Below are 12,385 nucleotides of genomic sequence, written 5' to 3'. Positions count from 1 at the left end.
TCTAGGGCATACACGTCAGAAAGAAGATGAGAGAAAAAAAAAATACATGTAGAAAACAAAACTTGTGAAAGAAACGGTATTCTCATTGCTGATCTGAAGTAGAGATGAAGTAACAATTAACCAGTTCATCATTAATGCAAAATAAATGTCTGAAAAATGACACGGCTGGCAAGATGGCCTCCCAGCCAACCGCCCTGGACGGCGGGCTTCCACAGCTCCGGGCTCCCAGGCCCTGCGAGCTGCCCTCTGGTGGCCTTCCAGACGAGAGAAAACACAGCAGCAGCAGCTAACGTTTGCAGGCTGCTTTTAAGTTGTTGGCAAGATTTAAACTATTTCCAGGAAACTACAACCTTTACGTATTTTTATTTTTTTAAGGTCGCAAGAGGAGAAATAGTCCTGAGGAGGCCCTGAGGTGCAAAAGCAAGATTTTACTGAAATCATTTCACAGACAAATTGGAGATTACAGGCTACTGATTTCACTGAACAGAGCTAAGGATCTATGATAAATCGCAATATGTCATATTCAAGTTAAATGTCACAGAGTTAAGCCCTTTTTTTTTTTTTGAATCACAACACCAGATACTCTTTTGCCTTTGGCAAGGGAAGATAATAGAAACTGTTCTCTATTACAGTTACAACACTGTTCTAAATTCAATGAAAAGAAATCAATTTACTATATAGAATTTCTACTCGATTATAAACACACTGGGAAAAGAAACAAAAAATTAATAAAACAAGATTCTGCCCCCTCACCAGAAAATAAATCCACTCAGTTACAAAAAACTTACCATTTCATCTTTTTCCCATTTCTCTGTGTTACTTTTGTCTTGATTTACTACGTAACCAGGAGGAAGCCAATTCACAGGGGGGTCAAATATGGACACCACCATGCGGCTGGGCAGCCCCTTCTTTTTTCCAAGCCGATACAGATTACAGTTGCTGACCTGCAGCAGAAAAAAATTTATGCAACACTTATCCATAAATGATCGCTGTGGAAACTCATATAAGACATTAATGTAATTTTTAGCTAAAGATTCTTCATATTCCATAACTGGTCATCAGTTACACAGACTGAACAGCTTTTCTACCTATTCATGATAGGAAATATTAAATTCTCGTGTAATCTGAAGATATAAAATTCAAACTGCTGATTGGAGCTATCAAAATAGGAAATAATCGAAATCCACCAAGTCCAAAATGTCCCAATATTCTCAATGAAATAAAAGGCGAAGTACCATAAACTCTAGCTATAAAATAAAACCAGCACTGAAGTAATTTTTTAAGTTCCTTGAACCTAAACTATAAATATGATTTCAACTACAATGCTTTTCCAAATATCATTCTTTTGTTTTGGATGGCATTTCAAGGTATTTCAACTATTTTAAAACAAAGCAAAGGCAATAAAGACAAACTCCATGTTTACTGACATCAATAAACCAGCTTTACTGTCTTCCCTCTGGTCCATTTTTTCTAAAGCCTTCATCTCCTCCATAATCTACTCAAATTGCTGTGTCTCTGCCTAGCTTTTACTTGAACACCAAGGTCTAGAACTGTCGATCTCATTTTCCGAAAATAGGGCTCCTTTTTATTAAGCACTTAATGAGTCCCTTTCTCCCACGTAACTCAATACCCCTGAATAAGCACCCATGCTGGAGAGGCACTGGTTGGGATGTGAGACAGAGAAGTGGTCCCTGAAGCCTGCAGGACTGGGGGGAAGCCCCCCACGAGGCTCACTCTGGGCCGAAGGGCTTTCCCACGCCGCCCGCATGGCGTTAAGTAGACTCTGGTTTCCCTCTCCACTCCGTGGGACCACGGCATCGCAGATGCCAACGAGAGGATAAAGCGCGACAGGCACTTGGATGGAAATTACAAAGTCAGTGGAAATGGTTCTTCGGAAGGAGGAGGGAGAAAGAGCTCAGAGAGGGCCCACGGGAGGTACAGGGTGGGGCGGGCCTCATTCACATGGAGACACGAGGCGAGCAGCAGAGTAGCAGCAGCAGGTGTGTGCAGGCCCGGGAAAGACAGCCGGGGAGGCCGCCTGGCCATGGCAGGGCTGGGGCGGGCACGCCGAAAGGGCCTCCAGCACCCTGCTGCACAAGTGACGATGATCTCTGCACCAAGTAAGGAGTCAGAGCTTTCTGAGCAGCGGGATGGAAGAACTTTCAAAACGGAAAATAATCTCTTTCCTACCTAAGAGGATGAAGTTACTTTCTACTCACTCTCAACCTCTGCAACCACCCTGGGGAAATCTCGTTTGCTTTCAATTAGCACTCTTAAAAAGACGATTCCCCCAGACCGCATCTAAGTCCTACATTCTTAATTACCTGAACATTCCCCCGCCAAGTCTGTCAAGTAGAAAGCCCTAAACTTCACTTTGACTCCGACACTCCTGCCTCCCCCAGCACTGGCCCCTCAGAGCCCGGCTGCCCTGGGGGTTACTCCTGCAGCAAGCACCCTCTTTACTTAAGGAGGCTGCAGGGAAGAGTGTGGAAGGCTTGGACTCCAGCCTCAGCCACGCTCCTGACCATCCCAGACCAGCCAGGTGAACTGCACGAGCCGACAAAACTCTCTAGGCAAGAGTTTCCTCATCTGCAGGATGGGGCCGTGTTATCATCGACCTCTCAGGGGTTCGCTGAGAAGACCGGATGGAGAACGTCTGTGGCCCGCTCAGTGCACTGCCAAGTGTCACGGACAACAGCAGGGGAGGGCGGTGTCATGGTCAAGAGCAAGGTCTCTAAAGCCGGACTGTCTAGGCCATGCCACGTATTTCCACACTTTTGACTGCTGCCACGGTTTATTCACCGAGTGCTGACACGCTCTGCCATCTGTTCCCTGTTTACACACTATAAATGCACGTCCTTCCATTAACGCCTTCCCTGTCACAAGTGATAGCCCTTCCTTCCAAGTGCTCAGCAGCTTTGTGTGTTATATGCCAAGCAGGTACCTGGCGCCTTGTGATCCCTCTCTCATCATCATTTAAATATTTATCCTCATTACTTTTCTTCTCTGAATCTTAATTCCACACTACATTTAGTGTCACTTCTGTGCGGGGTTTCCCTGGTGGCTAAGCTGGTAAAGAATCTGCCTACAATGCAGGAGACCCAGGTTTGATTCCTGGGTCGGGAAGATCCCCTGGAGAAGGCAATGGCAACCCGCTCCAGTACTCTTGCCTGGAGAATCCCATGGGCAGATGAGCCTGGTGGGCTACAGTCCGTGGGGTGGCACAGAGCCGGGCATGACTGGGGACCAGCACTCTCCCTTTCCCGTGCACGTGCTCCAGAGGCCCCCGCTGCCCCGTCGGGTGTGGCAGCCCCTGCAGCAGGACCTGTGAGTCCTCTGGACCACGGATGCTGGAAGCCACCCTGAGTAATTCCTCTAACTGCACAAGGGTTTGGAGAAGGCAGTGGCACCCCACTCCAGTACTCTTGCCTGGAAAATCCCATTAACGGAGGAGCCTGGTAGGCTGCAGTCCATGGGGTTGCTAAGAGTTGGACACGACTGAGCGACTTCACTTTCACTTTTCACTTTCATGGATTGGAGAAGGAAATGGCAACCCACTCCAGTGTTCTTGCCTGGAGAATCCCAGGGACGGGGGAGCCTGGTGGGCTGCCGTCTATGGGGTCACACAGACTCGGACATGACCAAAGCGACCTAGCAGCAGCAGCGCAAGGGTTAAAGGACAGTTCCTTACCTTTTTGCTTCTCATGTAGGAAAGGCGGCCCTCATGCGCATCAGGGTAAGTGCAGAAGAGATACGTGGTGATCGCATGCTTGAGGAAGGAGTCGCCAAGCATCTCGAGCCGCTCCAGGTTAAATCCATCACTAGCGTTCGAAAGGGTCAAAGCCTGAAGAATGAGCCCAGGGTTGGGGCCAAGCGTCCTCGAGGAGTACCCAGGAGAAGGGCTCTGCTCAGAAGCCGTCCTGTCCGGGGGCGCCTCCCCAGTCTCTGCAGTACCAGGCACGGCAGCCGTCACGGGACTTCCATCTGAGGTAGATGTGTTAGCATTTCCATCAAGGTATTTATTACTCAGTAGAGTACATTCATCGCTGGGCTTGGGCTGGTTCTCGTAATTGTATAAATTCTGAATGGGATATGAGGTAGTTGGTTGTACAGGTATTTCCTGCTTGTAGTAATTCAGATGGTTTCCTTGGCAAAAGTCTCTGTTAGCTAAATCGTAACTGCCATTGGCAAGACTTTTATTGTAAGAAAGACCATTAATTGCTGTCAGATCTGTTGAAACTTCAATTTGGAGCTTACCAGGTGACTCGCTGAACAACGTTCTGCAGTTCACAGACATTTGGTCATGATTTTCTAGAGGGGAGGTTCTATTAGCACCTTGATGTGCAGCATTTTCAGGGACGACAATTGTGCTGTGCTTACAGTAATTCTCATTTTCAGCTGAAGAGGAGTTAGCAATTGAGATGAAAGATTTGCTGTCGATAGATTTTTTCCACCCGAAGTCTAAGTTAGGGTATCTGCAAAGACATTTTTTATAACTTTTCATCAGACCCTTCAAAGAGGCTAGTGCAATCTGAGTAAAAGTTAAATAAAGATCAGTATAAATATATTCCTACCTTAGAAGAGAAATAAAGTTCCAAGGCAGACATCAGCACTACTGGGAATTCTTCACAACATAAACCACACAGTGGGACACGGCTCCCAACCCCGCAGCTCTGGGGGGGCGGAGCTCATGAAGCCTCGGGTCAGCCTAGCAGACCCAGGGCCACAGACTGCACGCACTGGGACTCCAGGCCAGCGGGGTGACTAGCTGGGGAATTTCGAGTAATTGACTCAATGTCTCTGTACCTTAGCCACCATCCCTGGAAGAGGAACCAATAATTCCTACCTCATAGGACTATCCTAAAGATGAAATCATCTAACATAAGCTATAGCGCTTAAACCAGTGTTTGACACGGTAGTAAGTGATCGGTACTATTTAACAAGTTCCTCAGTTCCTGAAGCAACTTGCTCTTGCCAACTGGATAAGCAAAATAAATCTGAGTCATTAAACCAGTAATTTCCTTAGAATGCAGGGACTTGACTAGTGAGAAGAGAACAACTGAAGACGCACACGGAGGCAACTGCTCTTTAACACATATTTGATTTATAAAAGAGGAAGAGCCTTAAAATGTCAGCCCTGGGACAAACAACTCTTTCCATTTTTACTTGAACTGCCACCACTGAAAAGGGAACCACTGGTTTTGACCTTAGGCTCTCCTCTCCCTTTGAGCATCAGCAAACGATGACTCAATATACCGATGTTCACTCAGGAGTCAAATGATGCAACTATTTCAGGTATTAAATAGATACCACATTTTCTTTCCAATCTTTTAAAAAATTATTCTACATAAAATTAAAATGTGAACCAAAGTCAGTGCTTTTTGCAAACGGGATTTCATGAGCCATGTTCTTTCTGACCCACAGCACAGGCATACCTAAAATCCACAGGAAGTGACCTGACTCCCACACCAGCGTCGCTGGCCGTCTGGGCTCTGAGCTCTTCTGCAGTCAGAAGGCAGTGAAGGCGGTAAAGTATGCTCGGGAGACAAACGGCTTTTCTCCACAGTGATGCTGGAATTGGATGTATAGCACAGAGTTCTGGAACTAGTATCTGTGAGTGAGCAAAACATGTGGATGAGTGTAAATTGTGGAGAGGTAAATATAAAGCAAGCACACAAGAGAATAAAAATAAAACTTAAAAATCAATTTCACTGATGAATAAAGACAAAAATCAGAAACACTAGCAAAATCTTATTTTTAGAAATGTTTTAAAAACTAACCCTTTAAGGAAAACAGGATTTATCCTAGAATTTCATGACAGAATGGCTACCAGCGGACCAAGCATAAAGACCAAACCTCTCATGCTTACCAAAAAGACATTCATCGTGTTTGACAGAAACAACAAAATTCTGTAAAGCAACTACTGTTCAATAAAAAAAAATTAATTAATTAAAAAAAAGACATTCAAATGAAGTCAATATGCCACATTAATTAAAGCAAAACAAAACCTAAGTGTTGGGCAACTTCCCAAAACTCCTAAGTCGCTCAGTTCACTTGGTGACATAAAACTCAAGCGCCTTCCAAAACACCAAGTCATGCCAGTGACAGTGGACGTGCTACCTGCTTATTCTGCAGGCTCTCCCACTTGGCTTTCCTCTTCTCAGCACTGCTCAGAGGGAGAGCTTTCCCCTTCTGATTCAAATGACGAGGTGTCAAAAGATTGAGTCTAGAAAAAATTCAAAATAATCTTATCAAAGACAAAAACAAGTGCACTCTGACAGCGGCTCTACGACTTCAGGGCAGCTCCCTGGAAGAGCTCATTCAGACTGCAGACCCCTGGACCAGGCTCTGGGCAACTGTGTGCCAAGGACCTCCTGAGCTCAGGTCTACATACAGGTGGGCCGCGGGGACCACAAGCCCCCCCACCTGCCTGCTGACCTGGGGAAGCTGGCACAGCTACAGCCCAAGTGCCGTCTCTGGAGTGCCTTACCGTGAAGACGTGTGGTCCACGTCCAGCAGCGGCTGGTTGAGATTGGTCAGGTCAAGGTTATACTTTGTTTTATAATACTCCGCAAACGTTTCATACTCAGGGGAAGGAAATTTACTCAGGGGGGTAAGATCAGTGTACACGTCAGCGACATAAAATCGATGAGGCTGATCAAAATTGCGGTATCTAAACAAGAAAAACAGTTCCAGTGACTTTATGGTTTAAATCAACTATTCTCAAAACACAAACTGTTTTGAATACAGAAATGCAAATTATGATTTTAAAGTAAGAGTTCAAAAGGTTAAAAATATATAACAACAATGACACTTCAACTCTAATACATTTCAAGTGAATTTAAGCCAAGAGAAACTATATTTACATCAAGTGAAAACCTGACTCTCCATTCTCTCCTATTCTAAATATCTCATCCTTATTCTAAATATCTATACTTTGATACCACATGAAAGCCAAATGGCTCCTTTTGTCATTGTTCAGTTGCTAAGTCATGTCTGATTCTTCACGACCCCATGAGGTACAGCACCTGTTCATCACTACCTCCCAGAATTTGCTCAGAATCATGTCCATTGACTGGGTGATGCTATCTAACCATCTCATATTCTGCCATTCCCTTCTCCTGTCGCCTTCAGTCTTTCCCAGCATCAGGCACTTTTCCAAAGAGTGTGCTCTTCACATCAAATGGCCAAAATATTGGAGCTTAAATGGCTCCTTTAAATATCTCTAATTTCATCAATATAAACAGTATAGAAAACTTTCAATATCCAAGCAACCAAGTAAATAGTTTATATATTACTAACGCTAAACATGAAAGATTCTTGCCCCACAAAACGTATGTTACTGCATCATTTCTGATATTGACAGGCTGCTGTTAACGAACATTTAAAACGTGGCACTGAGGTACAAAGTGAGAACAGAAAAAACAAAACAGAACAAAATCCAAAGACAACTGCAGCCAGTATTTTAACTCTTTAAAAAATGTGATATTTAATCTTAATGCTCCAAAACTTTATCCCCTAAATTTTTACCAAAAAGATGGCACTAGTGGTAAAGAACCTGCCTGCAAATGCAGGAGACATAAGAGACTCGGGTTCAATCCCTGGGTCTGCAAGAGTCCCTGGAAAAGGGCATGGCCACCCACTCCAGTATTCTTGCCTAGAGAATCCCACTGACAGAGGAGCCTGGCGGGCCATGGTCCACAGCGTCACAGAGCGTCAGACACGACCAACGTGACTTAGGGCACATACAGCAAAGCACTGTAATTAACTACTTTCATCTGCTTAATAACACCATGCCTTTCAACAACTTTAATAAACTATTATTTATAACCAAATTCTTTAAGACTGTGGGGATTAAAAGGATGGAGGTTTTACAAAGAAAGCCTATCAACATCATTTAGATGAGCTGAGCTTCACAAAGTAAAATCCTTTCACCAACCGCACTTCAGGCTTTGTTTTTATGTAAGTAAACTGGGCAGCACAGGCCTGCCACTGGGAGATACCTAAATTTTCTACTGGCCATGGCCATGCCAGGGTCACAGCCCACCACCTGCCCCACGTGCCCAGGGGGAATCTTCAAAAGCAAGTGTCACCTCCACTTTGATTTCCACTTAACACCTTACCTTGGAATGATAACTGCATCTTGGTAATCTTCTAATTTGAAAACAAAGGGAGTTTCTTTTGAATACTTTGTGCTGGGAATGCCTATGCGAGCTTCAGATTTCTCGATATCTTCCATGAATTTAAAGTCAATGTCCAAAGTGCTGGAGTCATTAACTTAGGGAAGAAAAAGATCTTTAAGCTTGTTAAAATGTAATAATACGGGTAAGACCCTCCCTCAAGCTCTACCTTCATTCCATGTGCCTAGTTCAGAGTTATCAGAGATTTCTGTACCATATTCAGTTAAGCTCAATGTTAAGCAACACTTTGGTTTTTTAGCTACTATACAGACAACGCTTTAGAGTCTGGGTCCTTCTTACCAACATTAAGAGGTAGAACGCAGTAGGCTGAGTCCGCGTCTGTGGGTTTAAATTCTAGTGCAGGTTTTTCAAGCCGAAGAATATGTGAGAATATATACTGGTGAAGCCTTGTGATCAACTCAAGCATTTGCAGAGATAACGTGAAGCCGGACTTCTTCAACTCAATAGATATGGTCACCTCTCCAGAGCGCGTGTACACAGGAAAGTGTGGGATCTTCAGAGAAAGAAAAATAAAGCCCAAGGTTAGCCAAGATTTCAGTTCATTATAAACAGTTAACTTCAGAAGAGGAATGATGCTTTCTATCAGGGGAACAGGAGAGACACTTCCAAGTGTAAAATAGTGACCATTTTGAGGTAACAAAAGACAGTTACTTTTAAAGTCACTTTTCCTTTAAAAAAAAAAAAAAAAGACAGTCCAACATAAAAGGCCACTATGAAACGTCCACCTGAGGTATGGGCTTGGCTGTCAGTATTCCAAAGCATCTTGTGGTGTCCTCAGGGGGGTAGAGCTTCCGCCTTCTGAAGTTGAGCTCATCAGGTAAAGGTGTCGTCAGGACCATTCCGATCACGTACAGGTAACAGGGCTGACCGGGCCTGGGGTAGCTCTCCCTCAAACATTCTGGAATCTGGGAGTGGAAAGAAAAATGTAAGCAACAAGTGCCAGCGTATTCACCTCTTTTCCAGATGTTGGCAAGAAAACAAATTTATTTCCTGGCTTTACTAAAAGCTGATGAGAGGAAACTAAGACCCAAGGCAGGAGACCTCCTCATTTACTTAACCTCACCAGAGAAGCATACAAAACCATCAAACACCGCAGGGTCTTTTAACACAATACTATTCATTTGATGTGGGCTTCCCTGGTGGCTCAATAGTAAAGAAACTGCCTACCAATGCAGGAGACATAGGTTCAATCTCGGGGTCAGAAAGATCCCCTGAAGAAGGAAATGGCTACCCACTCCAGTATTCTTGCCTGGGAAATCCCACGGACAGAGGAGCCTGGTGGGTTAAAGTCCATGGGTTGCAAAATAGTTGGAATACAACTTAGCAACTAAACAGCAACATTTCATTTGATCTATTTCTTTTGACTAGAGAATAAAGGTTTTCTTCCCTGGGTTTCTGAGTCTTTACTCTCTGTTGAATGTCAGAAAATAAAACTAGCCAAGTTTTTAAAAATCCTACATAATCCTGAAACTCAGATAACCTTTAGTAACACTGTCACATACCATATCATCTTCCAGACTTTTCTGGAATAAATGTATACATTCCAGAATAAATGCACATAAATATATACACATACATATTTTTCATTACAAATGGAACCACAAAACAAATGTATCACTGATTTTTAGCTCCGGTTACTACAATGAGAATATCTTTCAGGGTCAATACAAGTCAGTACTATTTTTAATGGCTGCCTGATTAAAGAGTAAACTATGACTTAAACTAAACTAAGTTTCTAAACTTCTAATATTCATACAACCCCACCCAATAGTCTACAGTTTCCAAGGCTCAATAATATAAGTAATTACATCTATAGTTAAAAGGTGTGGAAATGCTGGCTAAGAGATATAGTTACTAGAGTATCAGACAGTACAGAATGCACCTATTAATTACACAGGATGCAAAGCAGTACTATGCTTCTCAAAACACTTATTAGTGGTAACATTTGTCACATGAAACTAGCCCAAGAACCTCTAGGGTAATGTTAGAATAGGAAAACTGGATATGAGAAAATAAGCAGTTCAGAAAATCGGATAACTTAATTCCTGATTTTTGAAAAAGTGACATGATTTTGAATCTTGAAAATGCTTAGCTGGGTGCAAACTTTTTTAAAAAAAAGTAAAAACTCAATAAAACTGCAAAAAAATAAATAAAAAGAATCATATTTAAGCTAAGATCAAAGTACATAGCAAATTTCTGCTTTTGTCTGGGGGTTTAGTAAGGTAAAAATATTGACTAATATTTTTAAAATAAGTACTCCAGCCCCGCATGGTTACAGCTAGACAGGACACGTGGGAAAAGCTGACTATGGCCCGTCAGGCCACACCCTGACTCCCGACAAGTCGCGGGCTCACCTGCCGTGCGCCCCTCACCCTGTACGGCACATGCCTGTTTTAGCACACATACCCTCGAGGTCTTAGTTCCCAGTGTAAGGCAGAGCGAGGACCTGGCCACTAAAGTGAATGAAACAAAGACTGTCTCTTTAAATGACATTAACTCATTCTGGATAGAATGTGATAAACACAAGAATCCTTTTGAGAAGAAAAACAAAAGCGATGTCTGAAGTGAGAAAGGGCACATGCTGTACATGTGACAGTGACGGGGCTGCTGTGAGCAGAGCTGTGAACGAGGCCGGGAGACAAGCTGAGACCCACGGGGTGGGCTGCACTGCATGGGTTTGGGAAGCCAAGCAAAGGAATCCGGGCCTGGTACAGCAAGCAACAGAAAGTCAGAAAGGCTAGGTTTGTATTTGGTTCTAACCAATACCTACTGCTTTTGGGTAGCACTGTCTTCGTTTTGTGGAACCTGGTCTTCCTGGAACACTGGTCTCTTCTTCATCGTGTAAATCCAGCTCTTCCTCATATTTAACAGTCTCCTTCCCAACTGGCATCAAATGGTCATCCAGTTCGCCTGAGAAATGTAAAGAGAAGGAACGTGATTTTGTAATAAAATGCTCAATCCTGATTCTGCCTAATTAATCAGTGGATCATCCAGAGCAGCTCTGTGCTGGGAAACAACTGGACAAATCACAAAAACTAAAGCATCTGTGCTTTTAACAACAGAAGAGTAATCACGTGTGATAACTGAAGGCAAAGTCGATTGCGAGGTTCATATATTCAGTATGATGAGGATTATAAATTCTGTTTTAAGACTCAAAAACAAAAACATGTAAACAGGAAAACAGTATCAGATCATCCTTTTATGAATGCCACGGGAAAACAAGTCCACCCATTTTTTTAAAAAACTTTCATCTGTACATAAATATAGACTAATTTGAGAAACTGATACATTACAACACAAAACATAAATGTTCACGATTCAACAGTCAGAAGACCTTATTACATTTATATATTTAAAAGGAGTTAGAAATGAGAGCAAATACATTACAGCTGCTCAGCTGTGAAAAACAGAGCTCTTTCACCTTACAGGGTCTTCAAGTTACATCACACTTACATCTATCCTCCCCGAAGCACACCACCAGCAAGGCGTTCACAGCCCGCAAAACCCTGGAGACCCATAAAGCCCTTGAGGTGCTTTTGTTATACAATGTCTTTAACTTTATTTTTATTTACATGTGTTTTTCACACACTCTTACCAATTTTGTGCAGTTTTTCACAGCAAATGAGAGCCACGACTCTTTCAGCCAACCGAATGCAGCTCATTGGGGGACCCTGGAAGTTACAAAAAAAACATGTCCACAGTATATGCATGGAGCTGGAGTATCGGCGCGTAAAACACAGGTGAAACCTCTGCCCTAGTATCTTTAAAGCTGAAATTTACCAAAGTTCTTCATTGTGAAAAACATCAGCCAGTTTTAAAAGATACTATTGTCTATATTTGAAAGCCATCTTTCAAAATCCTGCCCAGTAAAACCTACACCAGTTATCACAAAGAGGTTACAATCTTGATGAATTTAAATTTCAGTAAGAATTTAATATATCAGCATTGAGACCAAGGACAGCAATTGTATAAAGGTATATTTTTCCAATCAACAACAAAATCACTAGAACAGCCCAAATGTATTTAATGAATTCTGTGTCACTGTAAGGATCTAAAGCCACAAGGGAATGATGCCGCCAGAAATGTTCAGAGTAAAAGACTTTAGAGGAATCTTCAGAGGTCGTCTAGCCTAATTCAGAGAGTCTACAAATTACATATATATAGTCTATTGAAGACTCGAACAC

At 42.9% G+C, this 12,385-nt stretch overlaps 1 protein-coding gene across 18 annotated transcripts in view; it reads right to left on the bottom strand.

The window, feature by feature from the left end:
• Nucleotides 1-12,385, bottom strand: part of DICER1 (dicer 1, ribonuclease III) — a 75,436-nt gene that overhangs the window by 13,570 nt on the left and 49,481 nt on the right. For all 18 annotated transcript variants that reach the window (XM_086363092.1, XM_086363080.1, XM_086363087.1 and 15 more), the window contains 10 exons: nt 11,797-11,872; nt 10,972-11,111; nt 8,927-9,106; nt 8,481-8,694; nt 8,124-8,277; nt 6,491-6,673; nt 6,121-6,226; nt 5,436-5,611; nt 3,692-4,475; nt 789-944 (listed from right to left, as the gene is read on the bottom strand). In XM_086363092.1, the coding sequence (XP_086219218.1) occupies nt 789-944; nt 3,692-4,475; nt 5,436-5,611; nt 6,121-6,226; nt 6,491-6,673; nt 8,124-8,277; nt 8,481-8,694; nt 8,927-9,106; nt 10,972-11,111; nt 11,797-11,872 (2,169 nt within the window). The remainder of the gene's footprint in view (nt 1-788; nt 945-3,691; nt 4,476-5,435; nt 5,612-6,120; nt 6,227-6,490; nt 6,674-8,123; nt 8,278-8,480; nt 8,695-8,926; nt 9,107-10,971; nt 11,112-11,796; nt 11,873-12,385) is intronic.

This window comes from Bos grunniens, chromosome 21 (assembly GCF_055505025.1).
Source record: "Bos grunniens cultivar Pamir isolate PY7600 chromosome 21, Bosgru_T2T1.0, whole genome shotgun sequence".
NCBI classification, from domain to species: Eukaryota; Metazoa; Chordata; class Mammalia; order Artiodactyla; family Bovidae; genus Bos; species Bos grunniens.
This window is presented reverse-complemented; position numbering and strand designations above follow the sequence as displayed.